Here is a 16,201-nt window from a genome sequence, read left to right as displayed (position 1 = left end):
CAGGAGTGGGAGAACAACCGGGACTCTCTCCTTGCTTTCATTGAGAAGGTAGTGGGGGCTGGGACGGGCAGGGGGGGCAGAAGCCATGAAACCCATGTGTCCGTGGTGGGCCGAGAGCACCGTGTTCAGTTGCTTTTGTGGCTTTGTTAGCTGCGTGTGGTAACACAACTGCTGCAGTCGCCATGCAGAGGTCGGTGGTTACAAAGCTGCCGTGTATCTGTGGTTCTGCCACAGTTCCCACATCCTCCATGATAGCTCAGAGGGGCCTCGTGGGGTTCAGTGTTAAACAGAGGGACTGATTGGTGCGGATCTCGCTGAGTAATGCAGAGTACCTGCATGACTTCAGTGCCGGGAACCTCCACGATGTTCAGAAACACCGACACTGCCGAGACCTGTGCTTGCGGAGTCCTCTGCCAGGCTGTTTCCAGGCGCCCATGTACGAGTCAAGTAGGGGACAGTGTAGTCTGGGAAGGGAGGCAGATGCTTTTTGCCCCTCGATTCGTCATGTTGTTGTGTTCCCATCTAAATGAAATAAAAGATTAGTTAGGGAGAATGATTTCCCAGTTCCTGCTGCCTTCCCAATGCATGCTGGAATCCCTGTCCTTCCCGTCTGGCCAAACCCTGTCTGAATCGTGGGCCTTTGGGTGTCTGCCTGGCAGCCGTCCTGCTCTGCTGCGTTTGGGGAAGGGCAGAGGGTATTGCAGGGCGAAGACGCAGTTCCCCTGGCGTTGCCTGTCTTCAGCCAGGCTCTTGCATGGTTTTCCTCAGGTCCACATCGGTGTGAAAGGCTTTGTCAGGGATGCAGTCACCGGAGCTGGCCTGGAGGATGCTACCATCGTTATTGCCGGTATAGCTCATAACATCACAGCGGGCAAATTTGGTGACTACCACCGACTACTTGTGCCTGGGACCTACAACGTGACCGCAGCTGTAATGGGGTAATGTCTCTGTGGCAGCCTGCATCCACGCTGCCAACTGCTCATGTTCCTTCACTTGATTTCTTCCCTCAAAGCATCTTGTGTATTTAAGGGCCTTGGCTGGAAGCTGCAGCAGTACAGGACTCCAGCTTGGAGCTGCAGCTGTGTTTGTTCACCCCATGCCCCGCTGCAGCAGTGTGCTGTTGGATGCACAGCACTTAGTCACCTCTGTTTGATTGTATCAATCAGCACCTTCCGTTTTGGAAAAAAGGGAGAAAGTGGAGCAGGGTCACCCCAGGAAGAGTTTGTGTTGTCTTGAGTCTGGGTGTGAACGCGTAGCTTGCCCCGAGGCCAGCCCTGTGATCCGCCTGCGGCTTCTGCCCCGCTGAGTCTGTGAACGGGAGCTGGTGCCTGTGACACAGCAAGGACAGCAGCGTGGTTGGGTCCGGTGGCAGTGGGATGAATTCCATCGGCTTGGTGGCTGGTGAATCTCATTTACATCAATGTCATTAACATCCCAGTGCGTTTGGGCTGGGAGGAGTAGGCTGGAGTGGTGGAGAGGCTGCAGGGGGTTTTGCCCTCTGTTCTGCAGAGCCTCCTTGCTGAAGCCAGCTGTTTTTTTCCCACAGTTACACACCAGTGACCAGGGAGAACATAGAGGTAAAGGAGGGAGCAGCAACAGAAGTGGATTTCTCCTTGCAGCCGACTGTAATGCCACCAGCTCTTAACGTCACCCAGTTCACAGCAACGCCTGCTCCTGTCTCCACTGTCACCCCCACCCCCGTGCAGGCAGAGGCCCCAAGCCCAACCTCTCTCCATCAGCCCGTCCAACCTGTGGACTTCCGCCACCATCACTTCTCGGACATGGAGATCTTCCTGCGGCGGTACGCCAATGAGTACCCCAACATAACCCGGCTCTACTCCGCGGGCAAGTCGGTGGAGCTGCGGGAGCTCTACGTAATGGAGATCTCTGACAACCCTGGCATCCATGAAGCAGGTAACGTGGGAAATCCTTAGCGAGGCACTAGCGACAGTCCCTTGGCTTTGGGAGACTGGGCAGAGAGCTAAAAGGGTAAAGCTGGCACCTCTCTGAAGAGGGACTGAGCTGCTGCTTGCCGTGTCCTTTCTAAACAGTCCAGGTGCAGTGGGTGGCACTAGTATCAGTTAAAGAGCATCGCTGGGGACATCTACACTGGTCATGGAGCTTTGGGGACAGAATCATAGAATCACAGAATGGTTTGGGTTGGAAGGGACCTTAAAGCCCCCCCCAGTCCCACCCCCTGCCATGGGCAGGGACACCTTCCACCAGACTAGGTTGCTCCAAGCCTCATCCAGCCTGGCCTGGAAGACTTCCAGGGATGGACCAAGGGGCTTCCCTGAAACACTGTTTGTCCTTTTTGGGGTGCACAAAGGCCTGTGAGAGCAATGCCCAGGGTGGGAAGATGTCTCCAAGCCTTAGTGTAAGTGGTTATATTTGTCCTTTGGTGTGGCAGGTGAGCCGGAGTTCAAGTACATTGGTAACATGCATGGCAACGAAGTTGTGGGGCGAGAGCTTCTTCTGAACCTCATCGAGTACCTCTGCAAGAACTTTGGCACAGATCCTGAGGTGACTGACCTGGTCCAGAGCACACGGATCCACATCATGCCGTCCATGAACCCTGATGGCTACGAGAAGTCCCAGGAAGGTATTGCTATCTGTATTGAAACATCGATGGGGTTTCTAGCTCTGAGAACAAGCCTTTGGGTTCGTGGTACCGATCTGAGAAATCCAGAAGCTTTGCTGGAGCAGAAGTGCTCTCAGTACCGGGTGGCTGGGAAGGGACTTGGTGCGTGCTGTGGGATGAGTGGGTGGACCCATTGCTGCAAGATGTGGGCAGTCGACTGGCGCTTGAAGCTGTTGGAGAGAGCTCTTCTGCTTCAGCAGTGCTATACGCTGCCCCTCTTTGGGACCCCTTATGGTCTGTGGCTATCCCAAGGCTTGTTTTAAAAAAAGACATTCCTTAGGCACAGCTCATGCTTGCGGTGCTTTGGTGCGTGCTCGTAGTAACATGTGCTGTGGGAGCCAGGCTGTCTGCAGAGCACTTGTCCAAGGATAATAGCGACTTTTATGGGGATGTTGAAATTGGCAAAAACACCCTTTGGGGGAGTCCTTAAAACTGCGTGGCTCTTGCAGATTGGCAGGACACAGTCTGTCCAGAACGATTTCTGGAAGCAGAGCTTTGCTGGGGTTTAACAAAGAACTTGTCCGGCTGGTTTGAGAAGGTGAGCTCTGAGGTTTCTGCGGTCGTGACATCCGGCTGCTGGGTTGGTTCATGGTTCGTTGCCTTTCTGCTGGCTGCGGTCTGATGGGCACTGCGAGCCTGTGCAAACACCCTGGGCTGAAAGGGCCCTCGGTCACCTCTGCACACAGCGGGCTGGTCGCTGAAGGGGAGTGCGGGTGTCCTACTCCGGGGTGCATTGTGCTCTGCGGCCTTCCGCTGATGGAGAGTTGTAGGCTCTGATGAGAGGAGGGCAGAGCCTCTGCACTGAAGTGGGAACTGGAATAGGGTGCAAGCTTGAACTTGTGTTTCATTTTCAGGAGACAAAGGAGGTACCGTTGGCAGGAACAACAGCAACAACTACGACCTGAACCGGAACTTCCCAGACCAGTTCCTCCATGTGACAGACCCTCCGCAGCCAGAAACTCTGGCTGTCATGACCTGGTTAAAGACTTACCCGTTTGTGCTCTCGGCAAACCTGCACGGAGGTATGACAGCCAAACCGAGCCCCTTCCTTCGCACTGAGGCTGAGGGGGTGGGAGTTTGCAGGGCTGTCGCCCTGGTGTTGTAGGCGTGCGCTGAGGAGCTCTAGCAGAGCGCTCTCCGCCCTGGGCCTCGCTGTGAAACGGCAGGAGCGAAGGCGCCTGTGTTCCTGCAACGGGGGTGAGGCCGTTTCCCAAGGGCCTACACAAAGAGTAAACCAAACCTTTTATTCCTGCCGCTGGAAGATGGATCAGAAGCTGGAAACAGTGAAAACCGTGTCCGCAGGCACATTTGTAGGGAGTTGAAGAGGCTTCCGGGAGGATCACAACAGCTCCTCCGAAGGGAGCACATGCACCGGGGAGTGGCTGGCTCACTGCCTTCTGGGAGATGGGCATGGACTCTTGTCCGCGGCTGGGAATGTGATAAGGTGCTGTGGCTGTCAGAGGCTTTGTAGTAATTATAAAACGAAGGGAACGAGATGTAATCCTGAGGGTTCCCTGCCTTGAATTGCATGGTGGAACTATGAAATTTGCTGTAATTTAATTATCTTTTTGGAGTGATCTAAATTAAGTCCCTGTATTACAGCTTATTCCCTAGACGGTTCGTCTGCTGGCTTGTAGCTGTGGTAACTTGCAGGTGGTTGCTTTGTGCGAGCGAGTTTCATTTCGTGGTGCGGAAGTGCCGCCTGTGGGTACGAGGGCGCTGGCAGGTCTCCAGCAGCCGTGGTGTTTGGGGCTCCGCGGCGCTATTAGTACAACGCGCTTAGGGAACGTAAACCAGAGATGGGATAATCTGACAGTGCTTCCAATAAACTCCAGAAGGCTGAAAAACTCCAGCAGTTGCGCCAAGGGCGCTCTGTGTGCTAGGAAATTCCTCCCCTTGCTTTTTCTCCTCTGTGAAAGCAACTATTACAGATTGTGCTCATCCCGTCGGCTTGGGTGCAGCTTCCCGACTGGGTGTGTTCTTATCTCTTCCCGTGCTTTGGTTGTCTCTCCTAGCCACTGGGCTTGATGCTTTGTTTAATGCCAGGTCTTGAGAAAGAGAAGACTCACTCTTTGGAGAAAAAGCAAAACTTCCCCTATTAGGCTGAGGAATCACTTGGCAAGTGTGCAAGTGCTAGTCAAAGCTTGTTTCCCCTGCAGGTTCTCTGGTGGTTAATTACCCCTTTGATGATGATGAACAAGGAGTCGCCATATACAGTAAATCCCCAGATGATGCTGTGTTTCAGCAGCTGGCACTTTCCTACTCCAAGGTAAAGCTCTCATGGGAAAACAGGCATATCGTGCTGGGTTAACTCCTGATGCTGGGGGAAACCTCCTGCACGGCTGGCAGAGGAGGGCGCAGGTACTGTGGGCACAGCAGAAGGGTCCTGCGAGAGGCTGTCGTTCCTCGCATGGGTGCCCAGCATGTTCTGCCCGCAGGCTCTGTGCAGGCACGAGGGCAATGAAGGGTGGTAGAAAATGCTGAAATCGTGGGCTGGGCCGAGAGCGAGGATGTCTGGGCTGTGGTTGGGAGTGCGCACAGTCTGTGCTGCAGTCATACAAACATATGCGTGAACCTCTGTGTTTGGTAACCCCAAATGTATGACTGATGTTAGGACAAAAGTGCCGGTGGCTGTAGAGGGCAGAGATGGCTTCACATGCTGCTTCTTGTTCTTCAGGAAAACAGAAAGATGTATCAGGGAAGCCCTTGTAAGGATATGTACCCTACCGAGTACTTCCCGCACGGCATCACTAATGGGGCTCAGTGGTACAACGTTCCAGGTGAAGTAAACCTTAAATCTCTTGTGCTGTTTGCCCTCCCAGTTAATGCTTGTGCAGCTCAGAGAGTGTTGTTTGAGCAGTCACAGACTTCGTTAGTCTGCCCAGGTTACTGCCACTCCGGCTTCTGTTACAACCTCTTAAATAATGTACCCAGATAGTTATTCCTGAGGGAAGGAATTTATAGTGTCGTTTTTCTGGCTATTAGCAAAATGGTTTCATAAAAGTTTACGGCAGCAGATCAGCATGAAAGGTATTTACAAGAAGGATGGTTACTTGTCTGCTATTTTGACATCTCTTTGAAGCTGGAATCTTGCCTTGTGTAAGAGCCTTCTCTCTTCAGCTATAAAATGCGTGCTGTAGTTTGTTCTTCGTCTTGCTCTGAAGAGAGAACTAAACTAAACTAAACCCAGCGCACTCTGTTATCCCTGTATTTTTTGAGCTGTGATACAGCTGCCTTCAGGAGACCCTGTCAAAACTTCTTTTTACATTCCCGTTCTAGGAGGGATGCAAGACTGGAATTACTTGCATACAAACTGCTTTGAAGTGACCATCGAGTTGGGCTGCGTGAAATACCCGAAAGCTGAGGAGCTGCCAAAGTACTGGGAGCAGAACCGGCGGTCTCTCCTCCAGTTCATAAAACAGGTGAGATGCTTTGACCCCAGATGATTGCATGAGCTGTCCCCAGGGTTTGCACTGGATGTGCCAGAATGAATACGCTCATCTGTGGGCTCAAGCGAGCGCCGTTTCCTGGCCAGACTGGCCACAGCAGTCACCCCCATCAGAACCCGTTCGATGACTCTTCTCCCCTCTTTCTCAACACCTCAGGAAGCTGTAAGGAAACAGCAGGCAGCTGATGAAGCGTGGGCTTTTTATTTACCACCACCTAGGTTTTCCCGAGGCTGGCATGGCCTTTATGTGCCGTTCCCATCCGAGTTGGGGCTGGTGGTGGTGCTGCTGCGCACCTGGGGCATGCAAACAAAGGCGTGGAGCAGAGTGTGGTGGCACCCTGAGCCAAACAATTGCTCATTTTGTACTCATCAGGTGATCTTTGTCCACGCCAGCTGCTGGCGAGTCTAACCTCAACCCTTTCGTTGCTCCTCTGGGAAGGCTGAACCTCTGGGGCGGGGAGCTGGTGGGATCTGGGTGTCAGTGATCCCGCAGCAGTGCGTGGGAGGGGAGGCAGGGTGAGGGCTGACACTCAGCAGGGTCTGTGCGCAGGTTCACCGTGGCGTCTGGGGGTTTGTGCTGGATGCTGCCGACAGAAGGGGCATTCTCAACGCCACCATCAGCGTTGCCGACATCAACCACCCGGTGACCACCTACAAGGATGGAGATTACTGGCGCCTCCTGGTCAAGGGGACGTACAAAATCACAGCATCTGCCCGAGGGTGAGTGAGCCAACAGCTGCGTTCCCAGGCGGGAGCAGTCCTATCGCCTCTGCCTACAGCAGATGTAGGCTTGGGGGTTTCTCCTGCCCGCTGCCCTGTGCAGACTCACCAACGTGATGCCACCCTGACGTCAGAGACTGCTCACCTGGTGCCAGTGTACAACCCAAATCTTGTCTTTTTTGGAGGTGGTGTGGGGAAGGAGTTGGTAACTTAGTGTTTTTAGGGGAGATGCTCTTGCAGGCAGCTGCCCACAGAAATGACTTCATCACTTCAACAGCTGCCAAAACCTTTGGGTTAAAGCAGCCTGGCTTGTTGTCCTGCCAGTCTGCCACATAATCCTGCAACACCTGGACACGAAAGCAACTCAGTGCCATGTGGGGCCCTGAGCTGTTCCCTGTCCTCTTGCTGTTCCCATGTCCCTTTGAACTGTTCTTGCTGTTCTTTTTTTTTTATGCTTCTCACTTTTCACTGTGGAGCAGTACAGTCCCATGTGAGTGTCAAGTCAGGAAGGGGGTGGCTTGTTGCGTGAGGCCTCAAATCCCTGACATGTCTCTGTGCTTTCTCTTCCCTGGGCAGGTATGATCCCGTCACTAAGACGGTGGAAGTTGGCAGCAAAGGTGGGGTGCAGGTCAACTTCACCCTTTCACGGACAGATGTCAAAGTGGAGGAGGGGAAGGTGCCGGTCCTGAACACCCCAGACACCAGCGACCCCAACGAGAAAGAGTTTGAGACCCTGATCAAAGATCTCTCTGCTGAGAACGGCCTGGAGCGCCTCCTGCTTTCCTCCTCGGGGGATGTCTCTCCTTACCGATACCGCCCTTACAAGGACCTTTCCGAGTTCCTCCGAGGCCTCTACCTCAACTACCCGCACATCACAAACCTCACCAGGTGAAAACTCCGAGCACGGTGCCTGGCTCCTCCCGGGGAAGCAGTGAAACCAGGAGCCATGAATGCGGTGCAGGGATGGGGAGCGTGTCCCTCCCCTTCCCTGTGGTGCCTGCATTCAAGGGAGCCCCACGTGTAAGGGCCAAGTAGCAGAGGTTAGGCTGCAGGGACTCGCAGGTGCATCTGTGCGCTTTTCCCTGACACATCGTTTTATGACTCAAACCTGGGGTGCTGTCAGTTGGCAGGGACTGGCAATATTCCCAGCACTGATATCCAGCATTTCTGCAAATATCTGTTCCCTGCTACTTCCTCCCTTTTCCAAATCCTCGCTGACAGCCACCCTACTAAAGCATCCTCAGCAAAAGTGATCAAATTTAACTTCCAAATCTCAAATAGCCTTTTTTGGTTGTCTGCATTCAGATTCTAATTCAAGTGTGAGACATGTTAGAGTTAGCTTGCCCTGAGCCGCGGTCTCTGCGCTCCTGCAGGACACCAGCTGCCACAGCCCTCTGCTTTCCTTTGTGACCTGTAGTGCTTAACCTCCCTCAGCTTCAGAAAGCACAAATCTCTTTGTCCCGGGACCTCATTTGCCTGTTGTTACCAGGCACAGTGTGCTCATGTGCTGTCCCCGCTGGTGCCAAGGCCGCTTTTCTCATCTGTAGCCCCTATTGTCTGTCCAGTTGCATCAGCCCCGATTGTGTTCGCTGCTGGCGTTCCGTTTGCGAACTTAATGGCGTGACTGCAGCGACGGTTTCTGGAAATAGGTCTGCTTTTGTCCTCTACCCCCCGTGCTTTGTAAATTAGTTTGATGTCCAGGTCTATCCCGCTCTGAAGGAAAAAATAGCCCCAAAATATTGGAAGCACAGAGGCATTCTATGTAGCTGTTCCACCTTTAGGGTGATGTTGCAGGCTGTACAGAGATAGATGGAGCGTTGGGTGTCCTGTACGTCTGCAGCTGGTTTTGTTCTTACACAGATGCTTGTGCTCCAACTCATGTTTGTAGTGATTTCGGTTTGGTGCTGCTGCACATCGTCTCTCATGATGTGGCTGTGTTTTGTGTGCCACTTGTCTCTGCAGCCTCCTTACGGAGATGGGCAGCAGTTCCTTTCCACGCCGGGATTTCCCCGTAAGGGCAGGCTAAGGCTGCGGCTCTGTTTCCGAGGTGACGCTCTGATTTCTTATCTCTTGGCAGTTTGGGTCAGAGCGTCGAGTTCCGTCAGATCTGGTCCCTCGAAATCTCCAACAAGCCCAACCAGTCTGAGCCTGAGGAGCCAAAGATCCGCTTCGTTGCTGGTATTCATGGAAATGCTCCCGTTGGTACAGAGCTGCTCCTGGCACTGGCAGAATTTCTTTGCATGAACTACAAGAAGAACGCTGCTGTTACGAAGGTGAGAAGCCAACGCGAGGCACCACCTTGGAGCCCTCCAGTTACATCCTGGGAAGATGGCACTCACTGGGAGAGGCTTCTCGTGTTAACAGTGGCCTGTGGGTTGCAGCGATCCAACACGTAATGGGGAGGTGCTGTGAAATCCGTGGGGCCGGTGGGAACCTCTGGCTGCTGATGTCAATACAAGCAGCAGTTCCTAGGATGAGATCCAGGCAAATGACAGAGGATGAACCCTACTGATGGCCCTTCATGTCCTGTTTCTCCTCCTTTTGTTCAGCTGATTGACCGAACGCGGATTGTGATTGTGCCTTCCCTGAATCCGGACGGACGTGAGATAGCGCAGGAGAGAGGCTGCACGTCGAAGACAGGCCAGACAAATGCTCATGGCAGAGATCTGGACACAGACTTTGCAAGTAAAGCAAACTAAAGCCTGGTGTCCCCGTAGACACGCAGGCTGCTGCTGCCTGCTCGGGGGTTGGGTGTAGTCGTTGGTTAGAGGGTTTACCTGAGAGAGCAGCACTCCTGCCCTGGAGCCCAGAAAGCACAGCTCCTGGGAAGCTTCCAGGGCTTGGATCCCCATTACAGGTGATTTGCAGTCCCTTATTTGCAAGGAAAAGATGAAGGTGTTCTTTAGATGCAGAGTCCACACTTTGGAGAACACCTGATGTCTTTTTCCTATTAACTGACTTCTTTCAACCCCCTCATTTCTGAAAAATGACCTCTGTGTGTGCTCCCTGGAAACAGTCTCCTTTTTTCATGCTTTCCTGGTTTCCATGTAAGTGCCCGCTGTATCAGTGCTATGCCCACCCTTTCTGGGGACAAGGTGTTCCCTCTGGCAAAGTTTGGCTGGGATCATCCCAAGTGCTTCCTTAAGAAAATGTCAGTTTGGTGGCATTGAGCAGAGCAAACACACATGAAACACCCACATCACAAAAGTAAATAGCTTGGGGAAATAGCGATGTGTCACATTTGTTTGGCTTTGCAGATGACTTCCCTCCCCATGGGTCGTGCGGACTAGGTGCTTTCCTTGATCTGTCAGGTGCATCTGCTGAGATCTAACAATACCTTTCAGTACACGCAGCGGGGTTAATTTCAGACCCAAAGAAAGAACTTCTGGCCCCTCAAATAGCAGAGGAAACTGTTGTCAATTCCCTTTTCTATGTGTTGTTCTGGTTCGCAGGCAATTACTCCCGGTACTCGGGGACACGAGAGCCTGAGACCAAAGCCATCATAGAGAACTTGATACTGAAGCAGGATTTCAGCCTGTCTGTGGCGCTGGATGGAGGATCTCTGCTCGTCACCTACCCGTACGACAAGCCAGCGCAGACAGGTATGCCTGTGGCCGTGTGCGCCAGCAGCCCAGAAAGCCAACCGTGTCCTGGGCGGTATCCAGAGCAGTGTGGTCAGCAGGTTGGGGGAGGGGGTTCTCCTCCTCTGCTCTGCTTTGGGGAGAGCCCTCCTGCAGTTTTGCCTCCAGCTCTTTGGCCCCCCAACATCAGAAGGCTATCAACCAGTTGGAGCAAGTCCAGAGGTGACCACGGAGATGCTCCAAGGGCTGGAGCCCCTCTGCCATGGGGACAGGATGGGAGGGTTGGGGGGGTCCGGCTGGAGAATAAAGGCCCTTCCAGTGCCTGGGGGGCTACAAGAAAGCTGGGGGGGACTTTTCCCAAGGGCAGGGAGTGACAGGACAAGGGGTAAGGGGTTTAAACGGAAAGAAAGAGATTGAGCTGAGACATCAGGAAGGAATTCTTCCTGGAGAGGGTGGGGAGGCACTGGGACAGGTTGCCCAGAGAAGCTGTGGATGCCCCATCCCTGGAAGTGTCCAAGGCCAGGCTGGATGAGGCTTGGAGCAACCTGGTCTAGTGGAAGGGGTCCCTGCCCATGGCAGGGGGGGGGGACTGGGTGGGGCTTTAAGGTCCCTTCCCACCCAAACCGTTCTGTGACTGACTCCCCAAGGGCCTTGCACACAGTTACCCTCGGGCTGTCTCTGCAGAAGTTCACATGACCATGTGACATAAGAGCTGTTGGCACTGCTGTTCTGTAGCCTCTGTTTGCGTTCAGCCCTTTGTATCTGGAGTTGACAGTTGTAAGTAAAGCTATAAAACCTCACAGGATTCAGCCTGGGGATCAGAACACTTGCCATTTCTCTTCCTACAGCAGTGTTTCAACTTTTCCTCTGCCAAAGCCAGTATAAAATCTGCTTTTGATAGCACCCCTCAGTGTTAGAGGAAACCTGGAATGCCCCTGAAACAATGTGTGTCACTGTTTAATACAGGGTCATGGGGTTAGAGTGGGAATCTGCTCCCCCTGGTGAACAGGAGTTGCATTCTTAGTCTCACTTTTCTCTTTGTAGTGGAGAACAAAGAAACACTGAAGCATTTGGCATCTCTGTATGCAAACAACCATCCCCTGATGCATTTGGGCCAGCCAGGCTGTCCGAATAAGTCAGGTATGTTTGGCTGAATCCTTTAACCTCCCTGTCAGCTTGTGCTGGACTCTGCTAGGAGCAGATCCGCCTGACAGCTGTGTTTTTGCTCTCCCAGATGAGAATATTCCTGGCGGTGTGATCCGTGGCTCTGAATGGCACAGTCACTTGGGAAGCATGAAGGTAGTTCATCACGGCACAGAGCTTTCCACCTTTGCTAAACAAGCAGTAAAACGCATATTTGTTCGGATGCCTGGGCAAAACTGCCCCACCTCCAGCCACGCTTTGCAAAGCTTTTTAAACAACCACCTGTTTTGTTGTAACTGTGGCTTTGGTTTTTGCAGGATTTCAGCGTGGCGTTTGGTCATTGTCCCGAGATCACTGTTTATACCAGCTGCTGTTACTTCCCGAGCGCAGGGCAGCTTCCCGGCCTGTGGGCAGACCACAGGAAATCTCTCCTCAGCATGCTCGTGGAGGTGAGCCGCAGGCTATGGGAAGAAATTCTGGCAAGGAATGAAGGTAGTGGGCTGGGTGGGGAAGGGGGAGAAGAGGTGGAGAGTCTTTGTGAGGTTATGGGTGCTGTGTAATTACAGACAGTCAAAACAGGCTGCATAAGGGATGGATTGAACAGGGGCAGCTAGTGACCAGGAACTGCGTTGACGTGAGAGTTGACCGTCTGTGCTGGTTTGCCTCGGGGGGCTGAGCAGTCCTGCCAGTACCACGAACTCCTGTTTGTTACGGGGGTCAGGGATGGAGAATGGGTTGTATTTTGGGGGGAGGATTAGATCCTGCTTTAGTTACAATCGTGCCATACGCTTGGATCTGAACGCGGAGCATTTGGAATGCTTTCTTTCAGGTTCATAAGGGAGTCCATGGGTTTGTCCAAGACAAGAGTGGCAAGGCAATCGCTAAAGCTACCATTGTCCTTAATGAAGGTTTGAAGGTTTATACTAAAGAAGGTGGCTACTTCCATGTGCTGCTGGCTCCGGGTTTGCACAACATCGATGCCGTAGCTGAGGGGTACCAGCCGAAGCACGTCAAGGTGTGTGAATGTCCGTGTCGGAGACCTTCCCCCTACTCTCTGTTGGGTAAAGCCATCCCTATTCCAGGCTCTGCCTCGTTGGCTGTTTTTGGCTGCTGATTATGTGCCCAGAGGGGGCTGTTTTCTGCCCTGGTATGGCTGAAGAATTTCCTGGGTGGAGAAGAACTCCCCAGCACAGCAGGGTGGTTTGGGGCAGTAGCTTTTCCTTCCATTGCGCTTGCCTTTGGCCCTGGCCAGCAGGTTCCTCTCCTGTGTGGACACCTACAGAGGTGCAAGCTTTGAGACAGTCTGAGCTCTCCTATCTTTCTGCAGGTCTTTGTACGTCACGATGCACCCAGCTCTGTGTTCATCGTATTTGATACGGAAAACAGGATATTTGGTCTGCCGAGGGAGCTGGTTGTAACTGTTGCAGGTAAAGTGACGCCTTCAGCTTTGGTTTTTTTGGTTCATGCTGACAATGACCCTTCACTGAACTGGAAAAGTAGCCCATGGAATTCAGCTACCTCCTGCTTTTCCTTCTGAACATGTGCTTGTCCTTGCAGACTGGTCCAATGACCCTTAGATCTGGAGATGCTGGGCTGGCAGATGGGAGGGAGCAAGTAGAGAGTGTTGCAGGGGTCTGAAGGGTACAGGATGGAATGGGAATGGCTTGTCTGTGCATCGAGCTGGGAGCTAGGAGTTCTTGCTTTCCTCCCCAGGGTTTCTTTGGTGTGGCACCAGGTTAAACATCATTAAGAGGTGATGTTTATGGAGGTGGCAGCCGTTGGGGAGGCTGGTGTTTAGACTCAGGTCTGCAGAGGAGTTGAGTGACGCTATCCTGGATTACAAACCCAGCAAATAAAGCCAGTGCCGGCCTGCTCTGGGAACCTCTCTTGCATCCATGTCTTCTGTGGCCTTGGAGGAAGGAACAGGGTGACAGCAAAGAAAGTGGCGGTGACTGTAGAGGGGAACAGAGATGGTGGGAAGCCAAGGAGCCTCTGGGGTGGCGGGACATGGCACTAACTTTGATGTCTTCTGTCTGTCAGGGGCGAGTATGTCTGCTCTGGTCCTCACCGCCTGTATCATATGGTGTGTCTGCTCAATTAAGTCCAACAGACATAAGGATGGCTTCCACCGCCTCCGGCAGCACCACGACGATTATGAGGATGAAATCCGCATGATGTCCACTGGCTCAAAGAAATCCCTCCTGAGCCATGAATTCCAGGATGAAACGGACACTGAGGAAGAAACACTGTACTCCAGTAAACACTGACACCTCCCAGGCAGGAAAGGAGGTTCCCATGGACCAGAGAGGGTGTGGGGGGGGTGATCCCCATGGTTCAGTTTGGAAACGTTAACTTGCAGGATGTGTCCTCCGGAGGCGTGGGTGGCAGCTCCCAACTTCCTTCTATTTGCTCTGTTCTTACATATGTGCAAATCAGTGGGAGCTGGAGGTGGTGTGTGGGCTAAGGACATGACTTGTCACGCTTTTGGGTCAAGATCTGGAGGTTCACATGATGTTGTTGGAAAGGCAACTTGACAGGGGAGCCAGCAGAGTTCCTGGCACTTCCCCAGCATCTCAGCACAGGGAGCAGATGGTGGGGAAGTGCCTCAAGACCTGCATGGGGTCGTAGTTACAACACTCCAGAGCAGTCTCTCTACCTGTTTTGATTTCATGTTTTCCACTCTGTACTCGGGGGAAGCCAGATCCTTCACTTGACTCCGTGTCCTGCAGAGCAGCCCTCGGAAAAAGACTGTGCTCGGTTCCCAGCTGCTCCCTTGGAGCTTCTCCCCTCCATGAGACGCTGTGGCCTGCTGTGATCTGCCGTGGTTGTGGAGAACCTCTAAATGCGTTGCTAGTTCCAGGCAGTGACTTGGCACCCTGAAAGCTGGGGGAGGTGACACCCATCCATGTGAGCTGGAGAAAGGAGTGAGCGGCAGCGCTTCAGTGAGCTCTGACGACGTGCAGTGGCTCGCCAGCTCTGCGGTGCTCCTGACGTCTGGGGAAGAAACATTGTCCCCAGCACCCCCGGTTGCTTCTCGTTTGTGTAGCAGACTTGGCCTCTGGGGTCTCGTGTTAGCGTCACAACAGCACAGTGCCTGAAAGAGCAACTGGAGATTGTCCTGAGCAAATGGATAAACTGATTGTGGTGGGTACCGCAGAAAAGCAATCAGTTACTGACTCCACTTGATTAGTTTTGCTCAAGTCCACCACTGTTTGGGAGGAAATGGTGAAATCTGGCCACTCCTTTGTATCTGAGCATTATTGGAGCAGCAGGGTGCAGTCATGGGAGTATCCATGGCCCTACTTCAGTCTTAAAAGCTGCACCATTTGCCATTGTCCACCCAGTACCATTTAGTGGTCAGAGCACTTTGGAAACACCCTCTCTTCAAGCTCTGGTGATGGTAGGCATCAAGTCAGCCTGCTGGCTTAGCTCTGGTTTGCTACTGCAGCATCCCTGAAGTACGTAGCAAGAGCTCCACCTGCTTGTGTGTCTGTGGCTGTGTCTGTGGGGCCTGGGTGCGGGGTTTGGACGGCTGTGCTGAAAGAGAGGGGAAGAGCAGCCAAATTCTGGTTTGTAGCACTTGGCAGGAAGTTGGAAAGGGGAGCTGCGGCATGCATCCCCAAGATTTTGGGGAATAGAAGGGATGTCCAGAAGGGAAGAATGGCTGAAACACTTGATTTCTAAAGCCTTTATGCATCTCTGATGTTCCTGTGCCTTCGGGGTAGAAGGCTGGGGTTAGAATAGGCACTTAGTTTCTTGCTGCTCATTTTCTTTTTTTGAATTCTTGTCCCCAGTTCTCGCTCAGTGGGGGCACTGAGCTCTGGGGTGCGGGAGCCTGGCACAGCAACGCCTTAGGCCTCTCGTTTGCCTGGAACTGATCTGTTCTCCGGCAGCCTGGGGAGGTCCACCAGTGAAACCCGCACGTGGAACCTGCCCGTGGTATCTGGAAGGAGGGGGTTTGCACCCAAATATATAGCGGGGTCTGTTCTGCAGGCCTCTGAGCTGGTCTCCTCCAGGGGAACAGTGAAGTGGGTTTGCTCTTGAAGGCAGCTGGGCCATGTCACCTGGGAAGGAGCTTGTCACCTCCATGTATAGTAGATGCCGTTCAGAACTCTGTGGCTGTCCTGGTGTGCTTGTCATGGCTGAGGTTGTGCAGCTGTCTGGAGGGGCAAAGACAACCCTTGGCCACCAGTGTACCTTCTTCCCTGTTCCACGGTGAATTCCTTTGCAAGAACTGTGATAAGATCTGGCTGGGGGGTGTGTGTGTGTGCTGGAAACAGGGTGCTGAGGCTGAGCACTCCCCGTGCTCCTGTCCTGCATCGCCGTGCTGTGGAAGCTGCTCTCGTTGCCTCTGTTCTGCAGGAGCCATCAGCACCCCTCTGCCTGCTCCCCGCTCACTGTGCTGAGCAGGAGCTGAGGTTCGGTCCTGGGCTGTGACCCTTCTCTGTGTGTAAGGAGCTGCAGCACACTCGCACCCAAAAACGTTAACCCTGCCTACTGCCAGAACGTCTGAGAGCTTCAACAAGAGACACGGCTGGGGGGTTATATTAACGGGAGTTTGCAAATGGCTCTTGGGGCCCTGGGCTTCGTTTGCTCCGGCAGCAGGTGACAGACAGCTGTCCTTGCGTTGTCCCACGAGGGGTAAGTCTTGTTAGGAATAGGCTCTTT

The 16,201-nt window shown here is 53.2% G+C and overlaps 1 protein-coding gene across 1 annotated transcript in view; it reads left to right on the top strand.

Annotated features, from left to right (window-relative positions):
- The window catches only part of CPD (carboxypeptidase D), a gene marked incomplete at its 5' end in the record, with an annotated part of 22,656 nt that extends 8,384 nt beyond the window's left edge, over positions 1-14,272 (top strand). Inside the window, 19 exons of the mRNA XM_010156238.1 lie at positions 1-48; positions 769-938; positions 1,547-1,914; positions 2,411-2,602; positions 3,496-3,663; positions 4,801-4,910; positions 5,319-5,421; positions 5,921-6,063; positions 6,640-6,809; positions 7,386-7,697; positions 8,887-9,082; positions 9,359-9,494; positions 10,262-10,411; positions 11,435-11,530; positions 11,625-11,689; positions 11,851-11,982; positions 12,363-12,548; positions 12,861-12,960; positions 13,574-14,272. Coding sequence (XP_010154540.1) covers positions 1-48; positions 769-938; positions 1,547-1,914; positions 2,411-2,602; positions 3,496-3,663; positions 4,801-4,910; positions 5,319-5,421; positions 5,921-6,063; positions 6,640-6,809; positions 7,386-7,697; positions 8,887-9,082; positions 9,359-9,494; positions 10,262-10,411; positions 11,435-11,530; positions 11,625-11,689; positions 11,851-11,982; positions 12,363-12,548; positions 12,861-12,960; positions 13,574-13,800 — 3,072 coding nt within the window. The remainder of the gene's footprint in view (positions 49-768; positions 939-1,546; positions 1,915-2,410; positions 2,603-3,495; positions 3,664-4,800; positions 4,911-5,318; positions 5,422-5,920; positions 6,064-6,639; positions 6,810-7,385; positions 7,698-8,886; positions 9,083-9,358; positions 9,495-10,261; positions 10,412-11,434; positions 11,531-11,624; positions 11,690-11,850; positions 11,983-12,362; positions 12,549-12,860; positions 12,961-13,573) is intronic.
- Positions 14,273-16,201: the final 1,929 nt, after the last annotated feature.

This window comes from Eurypyga helias, unplaced genomic scaffold (genome assembly GCF_000690775.1).
Source record: "Eurypyga helias isolate BGI_N326 unplaced genomic scaffold, ASM69077v1 scaffold19357, whole genome shotgun sequence".
Taxonomy (NCBI): Eukaryota; Metazoa; Chordata; class Aves; order Eurypygiformes; family Eurypygidae; genus Eurypyga; species Eurypyga helias.
Note: the sequence above shows the minus strand (reverse complement) of the source record. Positions and strands in the feature narration are given on the sequence as shown.